At 33.1% G+C, this 24,893-nt stretch overlaps 1 protein-coding gene across 2 annotated transcripts in view; it reads left to right on the forward strand.

The window, feature by feature from the left end:
* The window catches only part of LOC145690390 (uncharacterized), a 40,284-nt gene extending 16,916 nt beyond the window's left edge, over nucleotides 1–23,368 (forward strand). Inside the window, exons 2-4 of one of the 2 annotated variants that reach the window (XM_081765229.1) lie at nucleotides 15,356–15,863; nucleotides 17,969–18,408; nucleotides 19,534–23,368. In XM_081765229.1, the coding sequence (XP_081621355.1) occupies nucleotides 15,499–15,863; nucleotides 17,969–17,984 (381 nt within the window). In that variant the 5' untranslated portion in view covers nucleotides 15,356–15,498 and the 3' untranslated portion in view covers nucleotides 17,985–18,408; nucleotides 19,534–23,368. The remainder of the gene's footprint in view (nucleotides 1–15,355; nucleotides 15,864–17,968; nucleotides 18,409–19,533) is intronic. The other variant, XM_081765228.1, reaches the window with a different exon arrangement.
* The last annotated feature ends 1,525 nt before the right edge of the window (nucleotides 23,369–24,893 follow it).

Here is a 24,893-nt window from a genome sequence, read left to right on the forward strand (position 1 = left end):
GAATTAATCAACCTCTCCAATGATGTCATACGCATGTTTCAGTATCTATAGGCTAAGCAAACTTACCATACCTTCAAACACCTGCGCGAAAATTACTATATTTCTTAGGATATATATTTGACACAACTAACAGAAATACAATTATAAGATATTGTATGATAAAAAAAGATGAAGAAAATTTGAGCAAGCAGAAGAAATTCGGAAATTTTTCACTGAGATATATATTTTTTTAAGATCATATATTGGGATTCAGCTTCCAACAAGAAATGTACCACGAAAAATACATATGCTAGTATATAAATTTCCAAGTATGAATTCAATGCGATTAGTCGATAGAAATGCACAAGCAAATATTTTCGAAACCTAAAACATTAAGAAAATATCACTAGAAAGTTATATTCCAATTACCGTAGACATTTTTTCAACCTATTTGTCCTTAGAATGAATTAGGGTTTTAAATGATACAAATGTGTCATGACCCATATATTTGGAATTTTTATTGAAAAAAACCTATTTTTATGTATTTGGTCACGTATTAGGATACTCAAGTGAAAGTGCGTTGAAAAAAACTACACGTGATAGGATATATATTTGCCAATTTTCACTAAGGTCCGATTAATATGTATGGAAATGAAAACGTTTTTTAGAACCAAGAATTTCTGGAGCTAATATACACGAAGAGTTTATGATAGGGAGGGGGACGTTCGTAAGTCCTAACCGGAGTAAGTTCTAAAAATTGGTCACAAGTCCTGTTCGAAGTCTTTTTCAGTTTAGGATTCCCGCTGCTTAGGACTTCGAAACATTTTGGATTTGCACTTGTTTCATTTACGTACTATCGTTCTAATTTTTGCCAGCATAGCACAGAACTGTGAAAGTGCAGAAGTTGAAACAATGCTGATACGAACGTAGTTAATCAACAGCATTAGCTATACGTATTAATAGTGCTAAAATTATTTTCCAGTTATATATGAATTATATAAAATAGCTAACTTTATTGAAAAAATGGATTAAGACAGTTTATTTTCTACATACATGTTAGTTTTAAATATAAACTCTGTCTATGAAATGAAATCAGACTTCGTAAAGAGGTAGTACTTTACTTTATGTATTGTATTGTAATTACTGTATGTACTGTAAAACCAATGTATGTAAAAAAGAACATACCGTACAGTATTTTTAAGCCTAAATGGTATTTTCTTGGTAATTTTCGAAAATCAGAACTCCCTGTGGTCCCAGTTTGTTCGGTTTTTGACTTTCTACTATATACAGCGTTTATACGTATAATAGAACAACACAAAAACACTTGAGTTTACTACGTAAAATTAGGCCTAAAATTTGAAGTACAGGAAAAAGATGATGAGTCGAATGGACTGACATCATTCTGTGTTACAGAAAAGGCTCATCATTTTGAGATGCGCTTTACCTAGCTAATGCGCTTTGTACTATGGTTAAACACATATGTATTTAATATTGCCTGGGTCGCCACCACGCGTTCTGACGTGGAAAAGTGTTCTCAGAAGATTCCGGTAAGTGTCAGGATATTAAGTGTAACCACATCTGTAAAATAATCACATCGCGCGGGACAATGAACACCGCGACTTAACTAATTTCTGTGGATGATGCCATCGTTAATTTCTTACATTAAAATATATATTCAAAAAAAACAAATGCAATTACAATAGCTTTATTGATAGAGATGCCATCCAAATTTGACCTGTTCCATGTACGAATTACTAGAAACTGTATTTACACATACAGTAGTTATTCATTCAACACATATCGGCAAGAAATCTTATTTGTCTCCATGTAATTTTATAATATCGGTTAACATAGCGTTTCAGAGGTATCTTGTCATTTAGCAGAATCAATAGGTGCTTAGTACTTTCATCATTATCGTATTTATACATATTATGACAAGGTTAAAACTTCATTTTATAAAAATTATTCGCTCATTAAATATAACAATTACTATTCATATTTATTCAACATATATATATATATATATATATCATTTATACTTCATATTAATCAATTTTTAAGCAACATAACCTTGCCCAAACTTCACATGTTAATTCAAATAAAACAAAATGTTTAGCACCAGTAAATAAAAGAATCTGCTGATAGAAAAGCGGATAAGATGTTTCATGATGAAGGCAGCTATTTTAACATATTCAATATTTATTATATATACCAGGCCGACATGTACATATTTTAGAATCAACCATTACATGGAGAAAATATACAGATGCTCTATTCATTGTAAAAGGTGGTATTCGTACATAAACAGAAGCCGAAGAACACTAAAATTTTGAATTGGAGTTTTACATGTATATATTGACTACTATTTCCACATTTTAAATTTTGGGTGGCATACGGTAAAGACAAGGGCCTCAGCCCCTAGACCGAACTTTCTAATACGACATATTGATCGCAGTTAGGCCTATAATAGCAATAATCAATTTATAACCATAAATATATATACAGACAATCTACAGATTACGATCTTTAAACTAACTTCCGGATGTTCTTTTATATTAAATTTGCTTCAAAATTTGTTCTATTTATCACTTTTATAAATAATTCACATGATTCAATTTGATATTCAAAACATATACAAATCTTTCTTTCTTTTTATATCGATTTAATTCTCAAATCTTCCTTCTTCTTTTTCGGACAATTAAATCTTTTATTAATTAATATTCTAAACAAGGTGTAATTTTGGTGCAGATAAAGAATAACATAACAAATTAAATAACTCAGGAAATTCTAAGAAATTCTAACTGGTAAATTAAAGAAACTATTATGAAATGCATTACATAAACACAATAACATAAACTAATTCTGTGTTTAAATAAACTAAGGCACAAGTAACAAATAAAACAGGACTGTTGATGCCAGTAGTGGGGCATAACAGTTTTCCCTCCTGCCGACAAAAAAATTTGGTAACTTTTTTTATACTTCACGTTCATTAATTTTCTCTGATTCATTTGGACATATCCTGTAAAACGACGATGAACACGATTACTTCACAACTTTATAACTAGGTAGGGACCAACTCAATGCGAACATCTATATGAAATGTGAAACAAAATCAACTTCCTTGTATTTTTATAGTCTTTTCTTCCTGATAGCAATTTTTCTTTTTTTTAAACTATTAAAAGTTATTTAAATTTCACAATTAGATATTATAACAATTTAAATTTTGAAATAGATTTTTTTCCAGAATTTTGTTATATTGGAATGTGAATATGTAGTTGACAATTCATTAAAAATAACAAACAATGGAACAATAATAACAAAAATGGAACAATAATAACAAAGCAACAAGAAAACAAATATGAAACGTCATCTATTTCTCACCGTTTTTTTCGCCTCTTTCTACGCGAAATGAATCTTACTTTGTATATCTTCTGTCTTTGTTTTCTTCTCTTTCGATTTCTTCCAATTATGCCTTTCTTCTCCTTTTGTCCTTTCCTCCTATGATGTTTCCACATCTTATTGTATTGTGCATTCTTTACTTTACTTTTTCTACTTTTCCACTGTTTTCTTCCTTCTGGACCTTTTTTTGTTTTCGTCTTGTTTGCACCGATCAAAATTGTTATAAATTTGAATTTTCTTCTCTTCCAATACATTAACTTGCTCTTTCGGTTTCCTCGTTCCTTTCGTTTACTCTTTACATATCTAACACCAAAATCTATTCTTTTGCCTTTTCTCCGCTTCGAATTTCTGAGATTAATGTCTACTATTGTCTTCATTTTTCTTTTTCTGTTTCTGCTTTTTCTTCCCCTTATTTTCTTTTTTCTTTTTCTGCTGCTTCTATCTTTGCACATTATCATATTTCTTTTTCCCATCTCTTGTATTTGGATCTCTTCTTTAGGTTTATTTATCTTCTTAAGAGATCTTTCATTTAGCCTATTCAAAGTTTTCGTACTCTTATCTGACAAAATTTTATCTTGTATTCTTCCATCCAACTTATCTATGTCGTCGATTCCATTGGTTGTCTCTACAGGCGCGTTCTTCATAGTATATTCTTTTCTCTTGGATATTTCTGTAATCACCTTTTTCATATCTTCAAGTCCAGCATTTAAATCATTCTTTATTTCTTCCCTTAATTCCTTTCTGAAATTTTCCAGTCGGTTAGTGAAAGTATTTATGCCATTCAAAATCTCCGACTTACATTCAGAAAGTTGTCGGATTATCATTAATAACATTTGATGGTTCTTTACTTCTTCAGTTTGTTCTTCCTCATCACTTTTAATACTTTCGTTGTCATCCAATTCATTTATGGCTTCAATATTTTCACCTTCATGTTGTTTGGACGCTTTCGAGGAACACTTATCACATGTCCATTTAGCCTCATCATCACCCATATTTTCACACTGTTCCTCGTCAAGATTCAGGCACCGGTAATGGAAAACATTTTTACATTCATCGCAAATAATAGTCTTATCGCGAGAGTTCACTTTCCTTTTACCACATTTCTTCATGGCAACTATTAGCTCATTACAACATTTAAAAAGTTCCTTTTCTTTATTTTCCATTTCTTTCACAGTTTCTAGAGACTTCAGCACCTCTCTCTTCACCGTAGCACACCATTATATATATTTCACTTCATTCATTCATCCACAGAATAACTGATATTTGATGCGGTTACATCTCACTATCTCTAACATTAAAATCCTGGCTTGGTTACGCCAAATTTGAGCAGCGCTTTGCCTAGCTAATGCGCTTTGTACTATGGTTAAACACATATGTATTTAATGTTGCCTGGGTCGCCACCACGCGTTCTGACGTGGAAAAGTGTTCTCAGAAGATTCCGGTAAGTGTCAGGATATTAAGTGTAACCACATCTGTAAAATAATCACATCGCGCGGGACAATGAACACCGCGACTTAACTAATTTCTGTGGATGATGCCATCGTTAATTTCTTACATTAAAATATATATTCAAAAAAAACAAATGCAATTACAATAGCTTTATTGATAGAGATGCCATCCAAATTTGACCTGTTCCATGTACGAATTACTAGAAACTGTATTTACACATACAGTAGTTATTCATTCAACACACATCGGCAAGAAATCTTATTTGTCTCCATGTAATTTTATAATATCGGTTAACATAGCGTTTCAGAGGTATCTTGTCATTTAGCAGAATGAATAGGTGCTTAGTACTTTCATCATTATCGTATTTATACATATTATGACAAGGTTAAAACTTCATTTTATAAAAATTATTCGCTCATTTAATATAACAATTACTATTCATATTTATTCAACATATATATATATCATTTATACTTCATATTAATCATTTTTTAAGTAACATAACCTTGCCCAAACTTCACATGTTAATTCAAATAAAACAAAATGTTTAGCACCAGTAAATAAAAGAATTTGCTGATAGTAAAGCGGATAAGATGTTTCATGATGAAGGCAGCTATTTTAACATATTCAATATTTATTATATATACCAGGCCGACATGTACATATTTTAGAATCAACCATTACATGGAGAAAATATACAGATGCTCTATTCATTGTAAAAGGTGGTATTCGTACATAAACAGAAGCCGAAGAACACTAAAATTTTGAATTGGAGTTTTACATGTATATATTGACTACTATTTCCACATTTTAAATTTTGGGTGGCATACGGTAAAGACAAGGGCCTCAGCCCCTAGACCGAACTTTCTAATACGACATATTGATCGCAGTTAGGCCTATAATCACAATAATCAATTTATAACCATAAATATATACAGACATTCTACAGATTATGATCTTTAAACTAACTTCCGGATGTTCTTTTATATTAAATTTGCTTCAAAATTTGTTCTATTTATCACTTTTATAAATAATTCACATGATTCAATTTGATATTCAAAACATTTACAAATCTTTCTTTCTTTTTATATCGATTTAATTCTCAAATCTTTCTTCTTCTTTTTCGGACAATTAAATCTTTTATTAATTAATATTCTAAACAAGATGTAATTTTGGTGCAGATAAAGAATAACATAACAAATTAAATAACTCAGGAAATTCTAAGAAATTCTAACTGGTAAATTAAACACACTATTATGAAATGCATTACATAAACACAATAACATTAACTAATTCTGTGTTTAAATAAACTAATGCACAAGTAACAAATAAAACAGGACTGTTGATGCCGGTAGTGGGGCATAACAATTTTAAGGGTTAAGATTTTCCTCTCATCTCAAGAGTTCAACATGTGTGTGTCTCTTTACTTATTGGTGTTTTCAGTGTACTTGAAATGAAATCTTCCTACAAAGGTGCTGAGGAACGATAGAAGCTAGATAGGACTCTCCACAATTAATAAATAGTACATGTTTACCACAATGCAAATAAAACCTCCAGTTGGTTTAGTACGGAACGAGAATTTCCTTTCTCTGATAAAAAGAAAATGCGTATTTCTGATGTAACAGATCATTGGCAAACAAATCGGTACTATGAAATATATCCGTTCTTGGTAAGGCATTGATTACCTCTTTACGAAGTCTGATTTCATTTCATAGACGAGTTTATATTTAAAACTAACATGTATATAGAAAACAAACTGTCTTAATCCATTTTTTCAATAAAGTTAGCTATTTTATATAATTCATATATAACTGGAAAAATAATTTTAGTACTATTAATACGTATAGCTAATGCTGTTGAATTACCTACGTTCGTATCAGCATTGTTTCAACTTCTGCACTTTCACAGTTCTGTGCTATGCTGGCAAAAATCAGAACGATAGTATATAAATGAAACAAGCGCAAATCCAAAATATTACAAAGTCCTAAGCAGCGAGAATCCTAAACTGAATACGAATTCGAATAGGACTTGTGACCATATTTTTAGAACTTACTCCGGTTAGGACTTACGAACGTTCTCCTTCCTATCATGATCTCCTTGTGTATGATATTACCTCCAAAAATTCTGGGTTCTAAAAACCTTTTCATTTCCATACATATTAATCGGACCTTAGTGAAAATTGGCAAATATATATCCTACCACGTGTAGTATTTTTCAACGCACTTTCACTTAAATATCCTAATACATGTGACCAAATACATAAAAATAGGTTTTCTTCAATAAAAATTCCAAATATATGGGTGATGACACATTTGTATCATTTAAAACCCTAATTGATTCTAAGGACAAATATGTTGAAACAATATGTCTACGGTAGCCTTTGGCGTGGGAGACCCGGGTTCTATTCCCGGCGGGAGCTCATGTGGTTCCGATTCCACGTTAATAAGTAGTTCAACGTCTCATATAGCCTCGCTGCTGAAAGGGACGCTAAACTAAAATCAATTAAACAATATGTCTACTGTAATTGGAATATAACTTTCTAGTGATATTTCCTTAACGTTTTAGGTTTCGAAAATATTTGCTTCTGCATTTCTACCTACAAATCATATTGAAATCATACTTGGAAATATATATACTAGCAATGCATTTTTCGTGATACATTTCTTGTTGGCAACTGAAACCCAATACATGTTCTTAAAAAATATATATATATATCTTACTGAAAAATTTCCGAATTTCTTCTGCTTGCTTAAATTTTCTTCCTTTTTTTTTTTATCATACAGTATCTTATAATTGTATTTCAGTTAGATGTGTCAAATATATATCCTAGGAAATATAGTAATTTTCGCGCAGGTATTTGAGGGTATGGTAAGGGTGCTTAGCCTATAGATACTGAAACATGCGTATGACATCATTGGAGAGCTTGATTACTTCTGGGTGTTATAAAGTACGAACTGTTAATTTATCGTAACTTAATTAAGTAACAGGCAACAGTTTCCTAAGTTAAAGCCTTGAGTTTCCTCTGAAACCCAATAATTCTAAACGGGAAATTAAGAAACTAAAATGAGTTTATCAACGTGTTTTCAGAAAATACCACACTTCCAGTATTTTGTATCGCTTTGCTTATCTCCATTTAAAAGATGTTCTGTTTTCAATTTTCATTTATAACAGTGGGAATTCCAGTGCTTTAGTGCAAGAATGCACACTCTATGAAGTTTATTAACCGCATCATTCTTTACCTGTGTACAGTATTATGTATTGGATGGAAGAGTGAGAATTGAGAATTACATGTGAGTAGCTGGAATCTAATTGCGACAAAGGCAACAGCATTAAGTAAACCATTGGAACCATTAAGTAATTTTTCTTCCTGACAATGAAAAGAACACAAGTAATGAACTTTTATTGCTAAAAACGTACGCCCATCTTTCCTTAAAATGTAACTGCTAGTGGAATGAAAAGCGTACCATATATTATTCTATTAATGATTCGACATCTTTTGCCTAATTTCGGATTTTGCTTAGATGATTATGAACTGACGTAAATTTTTTTCATGAAAGAAGATTACTCATTACAGTTCGGATGGTCGGAGTTCATTTCCGCACAGGAACTGATGTGCTTCACACCCCATTTTAAGTTGTAGGTCAACGTCTCTTTCATCATTTGTACTAAAGGGAAGGCCAAATTTCAATCCAACCAAATCATTGAAATTTTACAAGAGCTTAGAATAAGGAAATTAATAAAATCTTAAAAAGGTGCATCGAAGTTGGCTTCAACATTCACAAACCGGAACAACACAAACATAAGCTAATATTACTTAACCCGAAAACATGAAGAAACTATATTAACCTATAGTTACTAATATACATATAAAAGAATGTGTGAGTACGTGTTTTAATGTGTTAGTCATCGGATTTCCACGTGGAGATTAATTAGAGCCAGAAAATTTTGTACAGAAATAGATATTCGTTAAGTCTGATTGCATACAAAGTCGATTTGTTTCGACCTTCGACTCCAGGGGATTAGTTCAAAATCTATGCAGGAATTCTAAGAACTGGATCGTAAATCCTGTTATGTAGGTAACCCAACCGTTTTTCATGTCACACAAGTTGCTTATTTTTATGCCAACATCTTTGAATTCTTCTCTATTGTTCTTGTTCTTCCTCCTTTCCAAGAATGGACATGTCGGCTGGCTCGTTAACCCATTCGTTGCTTGTAGATGTACCGTATATTTCACCCATTTCTTTACATTCAAAGATTTCCATAAACTTAATTCTTCCAGTGCGAACAATTGCCAGATCTGCCTCCATTTATTGAATATGTTGTATTCTATTTCAAATCTCATTGACTTTCCAATAGTATGCATACGTGCTCTCTCAGTACTCTGTAAAACACTGTATTCTCGCTCGCTTTGGGGCTTGCACTAACGTGAGCTAATTTTTTTAAATATATCATATGTGTAAACATAGCTTGTAAGATGGATACTCAGTGATAAGCTTCAAGGTTTTTGGAGAGTTTATAACCTTTATATGGTGGCCGCAGAGAGGTAATGGAAAACCGTTTAGAACTATGAATCTAGAAATGAGAATTCTCTATTGATAGTCCAGTATAATTATAGCATAAATTGACCAAACCTTCACATTTAAAATCTAAAGATCAAACCTGTTGGAATATCTAGTACGTGTCTGTCTCAGTACCCTGTTTAAAATCCAAAAAAATCCGACTGCGGGTTTTCCGCGATTTTGAATAATAGTCTGCCATGTAGGATTTGTCGCATGCATTTAGTTTATGCCACATAACTTTTAAACTAATTAACGTACAAGGTTCATTCTTTCTTCATTATATTTATACTATTACAGGCTATGTAACAAGTTATAACCTCTTTTCTTCGAGTAACCATTTTTGCATAATTTTATGATAAAACGAAAAATTGTGATCTGTGATCATACAACTTAACGGAATAGCAAAATGAAAGAAATGTTTGAATGAAATTTATTGGAAATTTTGTAAGTTTTAAAACGATGTATATATTGTCACTATATGCAACGTCAGGGATGCACAATGAGGCTTCAAACGTCATCGCATTGCGCACAATTTCTGTAAAAATATACTCATTTAACTTGAATGAGAAGTTATTTAGTGATTTTAGACTGTTTTTCATTAGAATTTCCGGTATCTATCAACAGGTTTGGAAGTGCGGCGTTGTAATAAATAGTTAATAAACAATGGTATCACCAGAGGGCAAAAGAACCCTGAAAGTAGACTTGCGCACTATTTTTCTGTATGTATGTGCCCATTGAAATTAGTGTTTGAGATAAAAGTTTTAAAAAGATGAAATCTACTGAAATATGTTTCACTGATGTTATCCTGCAAAAAATCGAGTTGTTGGTTTTCCAACTTCTTGAATAAATAATCCTAGTCGAGTGCGTTTACGACAAAAATTGATCAAACAAATATATATAAATATTTTTTAAGAAAAAAAGGTTTAATGTTAGAATATGTTATATGTATTGATATTATACTAAAACAGTCCCAAAACACTAGTTGGTGGTTTTCCGCCATCTTGAAATTTTCCTCACCGCTTAGTTTTTTCTAACTTTATAACGATATATATTTTGTCACTATACATAACGTCTGAGCTGCACAATGCAACTTCCGACGTCACCGGATTCCGCGCAGTTCCTTGAAGTGAATAAGAAACATAAAATGTAGCAGGATGTTTAATTGTGGAGTAGTTCCACATGTTTATTTCAGCATCATTCTTCCAACGAGACCTTATCAGGAATTGTGCTCATTAATTACTGGAGTTGTCGCTGATCAAGCAATAAACTGACGAAACTCTTCATGCCGGATAGGAATCCTTTGAAAGTAATGTCGAAAAGCCGTTTGGTGAAGTTCATGAGAGTGAGGCCACTCACTGTGGTGACCAAAGTATTAAGTTAATAATGCTGTAGTTGTTATCAAAGCAAATCAGCTGTTTCATCAAATATTGTGTATAGTGAGAAGCGATGAGAAACTTCTAAGGTACGTATAGTATGAACTGGCTGCTAAGCTCTCATCGCTTCCTGATGATATCTCTGCGAAAAGGAAAACGTCATCGTTAATCTCAGTTTTCGATGTCCCAGTTCCAAGTGAAAGAGATTTACCTTCCAATCCATGATTGACGACGGTTATATCTTATACAAAGTTGTGTGGATACGTCCAGCAACGTACGGACAAATATGTAACCAATACGTGAGTTATATCACAAAACACTATGGTAAATATCATGTTGTATTTGATTCTTACAATGATGGGCCAAGTGTAAAGAACATAAAACACTAGAAAAGAGTAAAGAAACGATCAATACGCATAATCATTGAGCATAACATCCACGTTTTTTAGCAACATAGTAGCACTAGCAACATTTGAAACTTGCATGTTTAAGCCTGCCTCGATGCCACCACGTAAGATATACAGCAGTACCAAATTTCAAGGAGATTGTGAGATGTGGTGAGCTGCATTTTATTTCTGCATGGCTTCACTGGATGTGATACAACTTCTGTCCCATACAATAAAGAGAAGAAAGTTGTGTACAAAGTACTGGGAGAAAATGAAGAACTACGTCGAGAAATGGATAATTTCAGCAACCCAACATCATCTGCTGCTAATGTGTCAGCTGCTGGAGAAAGAATATTCTTAGCGTTACATAGATTTGCAGAGAAAGAGAATCTGGATTGGGCAAGATTCTACATATAAAAAAGGATTGTATCCAAGCAAGCATTAGTGATAGTTTCAACTTTCAACCAACAGCAGCTTCTGCATCCCAGCATATGTGTGTTCTATCAAGTTCAGCAGTGGAGAAATCAAGAGCTCCAACTGGACACGGCTGGAGAATTTGTGGTGATTGCTTTCTTCCTGTAACAACACTTTAACAACTTACTCCAGAATATTTCTTAAAGCTTATAGCATGCAACTACAAGACGAACTACAAGAAAACAAGTGTGGGTGCAAAACAAGGTGGCTAAATTGTACATTATTTTGTGGGAGGTGTAGTAGACACAGATGTGATAAAAGGACTACTATAACTGAAAAAGCAGATGGAGGAAGTGATGATGAGACTACCACCAGACCAATTTCTTTGAGGAGGAAGTTAACGAAAACTGTGGACCTTCAACACAAAAATGCCATCGAAAAATAGTCTAAAAGTACACTGGCAAGTTCATTTATCATAGCAATGTTTTCTACGGTGCCATATATATATTTTCTTTTTATTTATGACTACAATATTTTAAAGTATAACAGATTACAAGATGCGCAGAAGAATCTAAACCCAATTACAAAACTTAGTACGTATGGACGACCACTTAGTGAAATAGTGAAAATCATGAAACTGGATATGATGGTATTTCCTGTAAATCTGATAGAAAATGCTTCTCAAATAATTCCGGTAAGTATATTTCCCTTGATTTTTAATAATTAATCCCTTGTTTACATCACCATTTTCACTTTTTTCTAAAGTTATATTTCCAACCATTAGTAGATAAAGATTTAAAATACACTGAACTTTTGGTAACTCGGAGAAAAGTGATAACTTCGTATATAACCTATAATATTAGAAGCATAGTAAAGAAAAAAGATATTCTACGTTAATTGATTTAAGAGTTATACGACGAAAGCTATGTCAAAATGCTGGACTGTTTATTAGAAACGGCGAGAAACCAGCAACTAAAGTTTTGGGACTGTTTTAGTATAATATCAATAGATAAAACGTATTCTAACAGGTATAACATTGTTTAAAAAAAATCATAACGTTTGATCGATTTTTGTTGTAAATGCACTGAAAAGTTGGAAAACCTGCAACTGGATTATTTGCAGGATAACAACATCAGTAAAACATGTTTCAACACATATCATCTTAAATCGTTTATCTCAAACACTAATTTCAACGGACACATACATACCGAAAGATATTTCGAAAGTTTACTTTCATGGTTCTTTTGCACCCCCTTGTTACGCCAGTGTTTCCGAACTATTTATCAAAACTAGCCGCACTTCCAAACCTGTTGATACTTGCCGGAAATTACACTGAGAAATCATTTGAAATCACTAAATATTTTTTCCTACATGTTGAATGATTCCTTCGTATGTTTCTGCACAAATTGTCTGCAATCCGATGACGTTTAAAGCTTCATTGTGCATCTCTGACATTGCACATAGTAAAATATATACACATCGTTTTAAAGCTTATGAAATTTCCAATAACTTTTATTCGAGCGTTTTTTTTTTTTTTTCATATATTCAGCTAAGTCGCATGAGTCAATGAAAAGAATATGTCCCTTAATACAGATCACAATTCTTCACTTTATCCTAAAATTATCCAAAATGGCTACTTGGAGAAGAGTTATAATAACTTGTTATATTGCCTTACGTTAAATTAGTTTAGAAGTTACGTGGCATAAACTGAGTGCATGCGAGAAATCCAACATGGCAGAATATTTATTCAAAATAGCGGAAAACCCGCAACTGGATTTTTTGGGACCTTTTTTTTTTTTTTTTGCAGGGTAATAAGACCGGTACGTACAACATATTCCATCAGGTTTCATCTTTTCGTTTTAAAGGTCTACCTCAAACGCTGTTTTCACTGGACTATAAAATGCACATTTTTTTCGCATTATGGAATATTTCTACTCATTACTTTTGATGGTGCGTATTCTTAATGTTTCGAATGGCAAGTATATAATGTTTCTAGTCAAATAAGAAGCACTAGAAGTATTTTAGAAGTACATATATTTGATTGCAGTAATTCTTTTATTCTGGTAGTTTGTCATTTACAGGTTTTGGCTTTCTACATTAATGTTAATTTTAGTAGATAATAATGCTTGTAAAAGTGAGACCATCTATGTTGCTTCTCTACGTACTTACACTAATGCTTTTTTAAAGCAACATAATATTTTATCTACTACATTTACACGTCATTTTAAAATCTCTTTTCTTCACCAGTGGTGTCTGAAACGCTAACATGGGAATCTCATATGCCAGCACCAAGTTTTATATACCAAGATTCAACTTCGTAAGTAATGATTTGTGAAGAAAAATAGAACTCTTTCACCTCATTAGAATGCTATTTACAAAGTCATTCTAATCCTGTACTTATTTTCGTGACAAAAGGAGTAATTTATCTTCTGATGGCTATAATTTCATAATTACTCAATTGTGATTGATTTATAAACAGACAAATGTTGATGATGGCACTACTATTTCTTTTCTTTGTTTGAGGAGTTTTTATGAGGTTTCTGTACACCAAAATTTATGGAAATAGTTGGAGATAGTACAGAGCACCGAAATGCTTGTAACTCTCAAAATGTATCATATTTGCACATTATTTAATTCAAAACACGCAGCAAAATGACAAACTTCCTTTAATTTCTATCGCCCTTATCGTTCAGAACTGATGTTAAATTTCATATGTAACATATAATATAGACGATTTCCTATAATTTCATTTAGAATTTCCTTTAATTTTATTACAGCATATTTGTAACAGACAAATTTTATTTAAACATCCCTTATTGCTGGTATCCTGTATGGGCCCGATTATAAACACTTCTAAAATATTACGATGCCTCTGGTCGTGAATTAAAATATAATACGACATTGCGTCATATTGTGCGCACAATTTCTATACCATGCTGTGCAAATGTACACTCATGTCCAAAATTATTGTTGCATGTCTATAAATATATTGTAGGAATATAATTTGATAGCGAGTTCTCCTAGTATTTCTTACAATGTTAGTATGTGTATAATCGGCAAAAACATATATATAATAAATTTCATGTCAAAATAGCACTAAATAAGAACAATAAAACAAAAATAAAACTTTCTTGTCCATTTAGCAACGTTTTGTGTTACTCGTTCTAATTTTCGTCTTTATATTTTTTTTATGAAATTTACTACAAATATACATTTTCCGATTATACACATAGTATCAGTATTTAAAGTACCCTGCAAAATCATTATCATATTATATTCTTACAAGAAGACATAGATATGCGACAATCATTTTGGACATGAGAGTACATGTAACATGATCCAGAGAATAATAACTCTTGTATGTTATTAACAATGTGCTGACTTTCCACTTTAAATAACGATAAAACAACGCGTTTTTAGATTACGAAATTTACTGTACAAACGTATATCAATATGCATTTCTACTGAAGTGCATCTGCTGATTCGTCGCTACAATAAGCAATCGTGTAGACAAGAAAGTCTTATTAAACGTAGGATAAAATAAAATGTTCCTACCGTATTACGCTTCCATAAATCTACTGATGAATGATTACAAATTTTCGTTCTCCTGTCTGCATATTAGTGTATTATTTTCTTTTCCCTTTGTTCGAATTTTATGGTACGCCTTATTTGTAGGAATAACTTATATTCGAGTTAATCTGATACTTAAATTTAGTCTTTATAAGAGCCTATGTTCTTTTATTATGAATTATCCTTCTGTCATGCCGTTTTTCCAACTGATTTTTTTTTTTTCAAGGAAATGGTTTATTGACAATTGACTTCAAGATTTGAAGCGTATAGCATAAAAAAAATATGAAAACGTGAATTCATCTAGATTATTACTAAATATGTTACGAGTTACTAGAAAAAACTAATTTCAGCTCACAAGATAAATCCATAATGGAGAATGAAACTGTTTTCGTGAAATCTAGAGATGTCTTCAAATTGGAAACTGATAGTGATATTAAGAAAGAACCAGTGAAATTAATGGAGTTTGTTATACCTATGTTTGAAGAAAAGGAAGAATACAAATTACAAGAATTAATGGAAGATCGTACGATAAAACATGAAAGCGATGAAAGTCCACCGACTATCAAGACGACAATTTGTATACCCGAACCTGTACCTCCCGGGAAAGTAGTATCAACCTGTAATGATAGTTTGAAGAAAGAACTTTCTGGTATGAAGTTATGTGAAAAATATTTGAGAGATTCTTACGAAATAGAAGATAAAGTCTGTGTTATTGATGGTCATCCACTTGAAAGGTAATACACATCTTCTCTTAACTATCTGAACAATATATCAGCTTGTCTCAAAACTGTTGACCCTTTCAAGGACAAAGTAGACAAAAATTTATTGCTATTTGAAAGTAACATCATTGAAACCAAATATGTATCATTTTATTTAATAACCTAGCCTTTTTCCAGTAACAGAATAAACCCGTCGATACAGAATGTCTTAGTTGTTTCTGGTATACAAAAAGAGAAAAAAAGAAAAGAAATGAGAAAAATTGTATTTACGTGCTTCATTTGAAATTAATTTAACACCATTCTGAGAATTCTGCAGAACCCGAAACAAATAATATTCTAAGACTTCCCAGACAAATTTTCCAAATTTTGACCTGTCCTTCAAGATTTATGCGGTCTCACCTTATTAGCATGGTATACTACAACCTGTCTATAGACAAGTTATGGCAGGGTTTTTTTTTTTTTTTGTGTGTGTGTGTGTGTGTGTGTGTGTAAATAATTGCTATCTGCACTGAACACATTAAAGAAAGTACATGTCCGACTGTAGCTCGTGATATACCGTATATTCGAAGCGAGAATCCATAGTATCACCTTCCTGGGACTCAGTGTGCTTTACCTACAGACTAGTGTGTCTCGCTTCGACCAATAACTTTTTCGCACATTGTCGTAACTAGGCCACTCTTCATTAGTCTTAGTTAACCGCTTCAGGAACGCCTGTGTACGTTATACTTAAATTCGCAGATAGCTTGATGGAATAAATGTTTGAGTTAATCGTGTTGTGCCTAAGCGTTCAGGTTTTTTCTAGCTTTCATTAAAATGATTTAACATTGGTAGTTAATATTTTAAGTTTTTGTTGTCTTGTTTGATTTTCACCAGAATATCATCCACTTTTACTGTGATTGGTCGCTCACTGCAGTATCATGATGGACATCGAAATTTCCAGATCGAAAGCGACTGAACAGTCTTTTGGCTACTGCTTTGATAGTTTTGTTATCCCATAAACAGGACAAAATTCTTCACAGCGTTGGCTTTTTCGAAATGAAATTAAAAACTGTAGCTGAATTTTTCGAAAGCTAACTCAGCTTCACAGCGCAATACCTACCGCTAGATTATAAGAATGCTAGCATTACTTTATGCACATCTGGGGTGGCGCGGTGGCTCAGTGGTAGAGCATTCCCTCTGGTACTTGGGTTCCCTGGTTAGATCCCAGCTCGTGCCGTGTAGTCTTTGTTCTGGACAAACCGAGCTCGCGGGTTTTCTCGAGGTTCTCCCACATTCTTCATTTCACCATTTCATTCATTTCTCATATCATCGTCTCCTTTAACCTTACCGGCATAATCGTGAGTCGTAACATGTAAAGATTTCATTTTTTATGCATATCTTCTAGTTTTAGGCTTCTTATCTGTTGTGACAAATATACGCTGAGATTTGGGTCATAAACGACATTGGTCCACTAAAAACTCTGGTTTAGGCCGTACATATTGTTACTATATATATACCCTATATATATATATATATATATATATATATATATATATATATATATATATATATATATATATATATATAAAACAATAGTTATACCTATAGTGCACCTTTCTAGTTTAATGCTATACGGTATTTGCTTGTAAGAAGACCGTGATAGACGATAAAGTAAATATTAGCTTGCAAAACCAAGAAGAAATAATAAATCCTGGAATCCATAGAAAGTGATGGTTTCTCTTCATATGGGTAGACATCGAATTATGATTTCAGTATTCCAAAAATGAAATAGTTTTATTTAATTTAGTTTCTATAGTTTTAATTATCATCAATGTATTCTATTAAACCGTGTCTTAAGACGTCTGGTCAGAAAATAAAACTGGACGATATTTATTTAATCCTAACTGATTTAGTTCGGAAATCAACGGGCTGCTTTCCTTTAGGAGGTTAAAAGTCTAAAACTTAAGAAAGCACGCAAGAATTATTCTTAAACATCTAGCTTTAAAATCGTGGAAGTATAGCTAGAATTGTTATCTGCAGCACATGAATTCTCATTACAGATTCAACGTAACTGCTCTACGCCATCATTTTGCGTGTCTTTAAATAATTTTAACATGTGTTCTTTTTACTTTGTATTGCAGCAAATTCTTAAGGTAATATTGCTGACTCGATACTTGAAATACGAAATTTAATGAAAAGTGACAAGTATGGACTAGACGTAGGAAATTCAGGATATGTCTGACACTACATTATGCGAACGCAAGGGACAAAAACATTACACTGCCAATGGAAATGCATTGCGTAAAACTGTAGGAAGCCATAAGTAGAAAGTACTGTAATATTGTTCCCATGGCTCTTTAGCAAAATCTCATGGTATACTGCGGTTTCGTATAAAATACTAATTTTGATTCAATAGTTAATGGGGCATAATTTTCATTCCCCAATGGATAATTTTGTGTCAGTCATCTTTAAGGTTCAGAATTTAGTGTGTTCCTTTATTAGTTAAAGCATTCCACCAAATAATATAATTCTTCTACATTGGAAATTTGTTACACCCAAAAAGGGATTAACTAGCTTATAGGTAAGTACTCGACATCTCTCTTCTATTTCTGTAAATCTTACTAAATTAGAAGCCTTACCAGGTATAAGCGTCTGGTTTTCAGAAATATAAGTATCGCATCTTTGCTAATGCTCACTTTTAAAGTCTTCAGTCTTTTTCATTCACTCACTATACATTCAACGTAAATATTTTGTGATTATGAAAAACATTCTCTAGTTGACAAATGTCCAGCGATGTTTGAACACGCTAATTTTTAGGATCTAGATCTTTTATGTATATTACATTGTATAGAGATTTCATTAATGTAAGAGGGTGTTTTTGTATTTAAGATTTGTTCAAATGGTTTTGGTATTGACCAAAAACATTTAGTTTCAAACCTACCTGTCCCATAGATGAAAGTTTCGTGCGTAGCTAAATACAAATTAATAGTGTAAGTTCACTAATAAGTTATAAAAATAATAATTTTATACTTTAATACAATATTTGGTAGCGAGCTCCTCCGTGGCTAAGTGGTTAGCGTACGCGCCTTTGGCGTGGGAGACCCGGGCTCGATGCCCGGCGGGAGCTCATGTGGTTCGGATTCCACGTTAATCAGTAGGTCCACGTCTCATATAGCCTCGCTGCTGAAAGGGACGCTAAACTAAAATCAACTCAACTCAACAATATTTGGTAATTCGACTTTAAATGCAACTTTGACAATATTCTGTTAAAAAAATAATTGTTCATTGTAAACTATAGATCTAAGTATAATAGTGTTAATAATTTACTGACTCAATTCTAATGATCCTTCCGTACATGCTGTTTTAAATAATAGTTCTAGTAGCGGTCCACTTTCCAGAGGGTAAAGGCTCAAATTATTTTCTTATGCAGATTTTCGCATAGTCGTGACAACTTTACAGTAGAATGTATTCTATCTCACAACTACCTGAAGATGTGGATCGGAAAATAATTTAAGATTCTGTCGTAAGAATGATTGAACGCAAGTACAATTGAAATATTTGCTAAAAGAAATACGTTCGAACGAACACTAGGAGTGAGTCAGTGTATTATTAATATATTGTAAATCTGTTTAATATGCTTAACAAATTCCTGTTACAATCCTTAACTTATTGTCTTTGTTGTCATTTAACCTTACCCTTTCATTAGATGCAATGGAAAACGTGAAAGAGACATGATTTACAATAAACACGCAGAAGAATATAGTTCAACAGAAGTCTGTGTGTATAATTGTGCCGAAACTCCCATGTTGAAGACATCTGCAAAATTATTCTTTCAGGAAGATGACGTAAGTCAAAGAAAAGCCAACCCGTACTGTGAAATATGTTTTAAGTCTTTTAGAAGTAAAGCATATTTGAAACAACATTTATTAATCCATGCAGGCGTAAAACCATATTCTTGTATTGAGTGTGGTAAATCATTTACTAATAAAGGGAATATGACCAGACATCAATTAGGACATAGAGATGTCAAGCCCTTCTCGTGTATGGAATGTGGTAGGTCATTTTGTCGGAGATCGTACTTAGAAAGTCATCTATTACAACATAAAAATATAAAACCTTATTCATGTTCAACATGTACTAAATCGTTTGCAGATAAAAGTAACCTGAAACGTCATATTTTATTAACTCATAGTGACAAAATATCGCTTAAAAGTTCTAAAATTCGTAAACAATATTTTTGTAATACATGTGGAAAAAGTTATTCGAGGAAAACAGAACATATGTTAATTCATACTAAAAAATTTACTTGTGAAATATGTGGTGCATCATTTAGTTATCGACGTTCCATTCAAAGGCATGTAATAACTCATGAACTCGTAAAACCGTATATTTGTGATGAATGTGGAAGGTCTTATAGTGACAAAAGTTACCTGGAAAAACATTTATTAACTCATTCAGGCATAAAACCATATTCATGTGACAAATGTGGTAAAAGTTTTAGCCTGAAATATGTATTACAGGCACACGTACTTACACATTTAAGCGTAAAACCTTTTCCTTGTGCAGAATGTGACAAATCCTTTGTAAGTGGCAACTTACTGAACTTACATTTATTAACTCATAAAAAATCAATTATAGACGGTTTTCACGTAACCCCTGGATCATTTAGTAATAAAGCCACTCTTAGGTCTCGGTTCTTAGTATTAAGAGGTAGAAAAGCATTCTGTTGTGATTATTGCGGAAAGTCGTTTGAAAACAAGAAATACCTAAGTAGCCATATGTCAAATCATACTGGTGTCAAACCTTATTCCTGTAATGAGTGTGGCAAGTTATTTAGTTCTAAGCTTCTGGTTAGGATGCATTTGCTAATGCATACTAATCCTAATGAATACATATGTGAAAAATGTGGTAAGTCTTTTACCCACAAAACAAGTTTGAATAGGCATTTGCAGGTTCACGAAGCTTAACCCTTAGCCACTGAGGTACAAAATATATGACATATTCCCGAGGTCCGGTATGTGATACCGCTGTGTTTGTTTTTCCACAATTTTGTTACTAAAATTCCTATGTGACCCTTTTACGTCTACTTCATATATATACTGTCTTGTCGAACTTCTATAGGAGCTAGATTAGCAGCAGTTAAGCCCTCTAAATAATATTTAAGTTTAATGGCTTTAAAAGAGTAACATTTTACATGTACTTACGTAATCATTACAATAATAGGGAAGATCAAATGTTTTGTGTTTTACTTTTATTTAAGAGTACGACTGTAACATGGTATTATTATTTTACAAAAGATGTTTTAAAATATAGGATCCAGGAGCTCATGGAAGTATCATATGTTTTCATGTCTTCGTTTGATAGGAAGTATACATATAAAGAAAGAAATTTGGTTCCACGAATAACAAAAATAATAGGAGACAATTGTAACAAAATAAAACAGGCCTGCATAAAACACCATCTCTTATCACTAATATGCTGTAGGGGCAGGTTTTTTTTTTCTTCACTGTAGGCGTACACGACTCACTCATTTCTTTTCTGCATGCATTTGTTGCAAATTTTCTTCGTGCATTCGTGACACTGGCTTCATGCACTCAACACACATATATAATTTCTTACGTTTCTGTTTTGGATCACACAAATGGCAGGTCTTCTTCTTGAGTCTTTCTCCTAGATTGATACGGAAGCAACGGGAACTGTGACCTGAAGGACTCTTTCTATGCAAGCTCGTAGTTCAGTTGTTAAGTGGAAGTCTTCAATTCGTCTTTCCAAATGAGGCTTAACGAAAGATTTCGCCAGTTTCTTCATGAAAGCAGATCTTATTAATGCTTCATTGTCGCGATAGCTGTAGTAGAGAACATAAGAGTTGACAGTACTGATGTCCAAGATCCAAAAGAAAATTGTCATCGGCCGACGTTGGGTTCTTCTGCTGCTACAGAAATTGGTGCATTTTTCATCCAGACTACCAACACCACAGTTGTTTTTGTTGTAAAATATGTTTATTTCAGGTTTTCCTGTCACAGCTCAGGTCTCGGGTGTATTATGCCTTGTCGACACTAGGATAACACTCCTTCCTTTCTTAGGCACATGTGATATATGAGTTTTATCGTGGATGAACCAATAGATTGAGCTTCCTACTGGACGTCGCCTATCAGGTTTAAACTGAGAAGGAATTTGACGCATTGTACCAACAAACGTAAGTCCTCGGTTAAGTAAGACATCACCCTCAAATGAAGTATACCAATTATTAGTAATGTTCAAATTTGTGTTCACTAGTTCCCTTGTGTGACGGATGACAGACTGGGTCGGCAGAGAGTATTGTTTATCAGCTGGTGGAAGTATAGCTCCATCACTGTTTATACCGACATGAATATATACATGGTAGAAGTAATGACTTTTGAGTCGACAAGAACCTGAAGTGTCAGACCATATTTGCAGGGCTTCTTCAGCGTACAAACCTTAAATCTACATCAGCATCTCATGCACTGTAGCTAGCCCACCAATTGTGTATCCTTCCTGACAGTTTTTTACAATTTTTTTGAACATTTCAGATAATCGTGAATACTCTGAGGTCGGTCTGACCGGTCATCAGAGCGTAGGTTGGAAAGTAAATTTTCAAAACGATTTCTACTCGTGGCACGAAAAACGTCGTGATCTGTTCCATCTGTTGCCCATATTGTTCTTGTACTTTCATGGTTGGACTTGAAGAGGGCTGAGTAAATAAGTAAACCAATGAAAGCCTTCATTTCTATCAAATCAACTTCACGCATGTCGGTTAAGTCTGGGCTTTTGTATCTTGTACCAAGAGCACGAGCTCGCTTTGTTAAATCTAGCAGTTGAACTAACAACTAAGTGCGGTTGTGAGCATTGTTGGTGGTGAATGAAAGGTAACTAGGCAGAAGAAACCCACAAACAATTAGTTATTAAAAGGCGCCACTTCAAAATGTAGCAGCGGTATCATAACGAACCTCGGTAGTTACGGATTAAAATCCTTCTGCGATGGTGGATGAAACATTATTTATAAAAAGATGTTTCGAAAAGCATTTAATACCCTCAAAAATCACCGTATGTTGGTAAAATGTAACAGTGAATTAATGATGAGGATTTCAAATATTTTTTACAGAAATTAATGTTGTTCAAGCCTGTTGCTTATCATAACGCTGAGAAATTCTCAAAAATATTCCACTTAAAGATGAAGCTCAATAGTTAATAGTTCGTTGATTAAACAAGTAAGATCAGGATGTGCGTGAACACCGAACGGAAGAAAATTTACTGGATAAAAGTGATCTTGAATATGTAATCCTAATGTTCATGTAAAAAAAAAAAAAAAGAAAAAAAATTACAAAACAACGTAAATTCAAATGTATTATTCTATATTTTGTGTGCTAAGTTCTTATTTATACTATTCAGTAATTTGGTAAAATGTAATCAAATACATATACATGTAATGAATTCTTGTCATTGCGTCGGTCATGTCTTTGTATGAAATAATGTACACTTCTGGTCGTGGAAACCTAGACGGCGAAAAGTTTCTGAAAGAATATCTGATTTTTACGTTCATCAGAACTGTCCTTACAAAAAAATCCATTTTCCTTCTATTCTGCTACAGATAATATGACCATTTGGCTCAGAAATATTGAGTATGTGTTAATTGCCCTATATGAAACAACCACAAAATATGATGAGAAAAAAAATGAAATCTGGCTCACTGGGTGACACAGAATTCATGCTTCTCGGGGTGTAGTTCGTCAGCGTAATAGGATTCACAGGTGGACAATTTCTATAGTGGAGTCTTCTTTGTGTAATGGTTAGCATAACGGAGTTGAGTGCAGAACGTGATTTTCGCATAGGTTCGAATCCTGTGTACGGAACATCTTGTTATTTCTATCAAAGAGTATGAGTTCTGTTGCAAAGAGTATGAATGTAAGAAAATTATAAATATATCCCAACTACGTGATATAGTACATCATATATATTAAACGAAATCATAAATTTTTCTCCTATTATCTTTATATTCTTCAGCGGAAAGTAACAGAAAGTGTTCATCTAGTACTTCAGTGTTTTGCGCGAAAGGAATCATCTAAAAAATAAACGGACATAAATTATATTAATAGTTTCAACAGCAACCAATGAGAATAATCTGGTTGGCCTGTAGTAAATATGTACGTTATTCAAATGCGAAAATACATTTATTACAATCGGAATATTGTTTACCAGATAGTTTCTAAGGTACTGTAACAAAATTATTGTAGTAACACATTTGAATTATAAACACTCAAAAATATCATAGTGAATTAAAGAAAATAATCAAGCAGAGAAGAAAAAGTAACGGTAAATTTGGTTGTTGTTATAAATTTTTTCCTATTTTACAAATGAAACAACTGGTTAACGTAACGTGTTGCCACGCGACAGGTGAGCGTTGGAATCTTATTTTCTACAATTTTTTTTTGTTTGATTTTGCTATGGGATTAAAACATTGTTAATGAACAGTTGAAAACTTCATACGCATGCAAGATTTAACCAACAATTAACACTAAGCAAATAGTGTCAAGGAAAAGTAATACCTAGAGAAAGATTCAAAGTATGAAGGAAATATGAAAATCGAAAGTCAAATGTGTGGAAATACAAGTACGAGGCCTGTCTAAAAAGTATCCGACCTTAATTTTTTCCACGCAAAGTAGTGATTCTCAGGCGGCGCCACCGTGCACGGTGGAAGGAGGAACCTTAATGCGCATGCTTGAATTTTTTCACCGCGTTCGCGTGTGCCAGTCGTGAGCTGGTGGTCGCGAAGTGAGGTGCTGTTGGTAGTGTTCGTCGGATTTAGTGTTTCTCGCAAGATGACTGAACGAATTGAGCAAAGATACTGCATCAAATTCTGTCAAAGGCTGGGTGATTCTCAAAGCCAAACAATTCGTAAGATTCAGCAGGTGTTTGGAGAAGATGTGATGGGTGTAACAGAAATTAAACAATGGTTCAACCGATTTAAAGATGGCCGCACATCAGTCGAGAGTGAGCAGCGTAGCGGCAGGCCCCAAACTGCTCGGAATCCAGCTGTTGTTGAGCGGG

Source organism: Thermobia domestica, chromosome 7 (assembly GCF_964235325.1).
Source record: "Thermobia domestica chromosome 7, izTheDome1.hap1.1, whole genome shotgun sequence".
NCBI classification, from domain to species: domain Eukaryota; kingdom Metazoa; phylum Arthropoda; class Insecta; order Zygentoma; family Lepismatidae; genus Thermobia; species Thermobia domestica.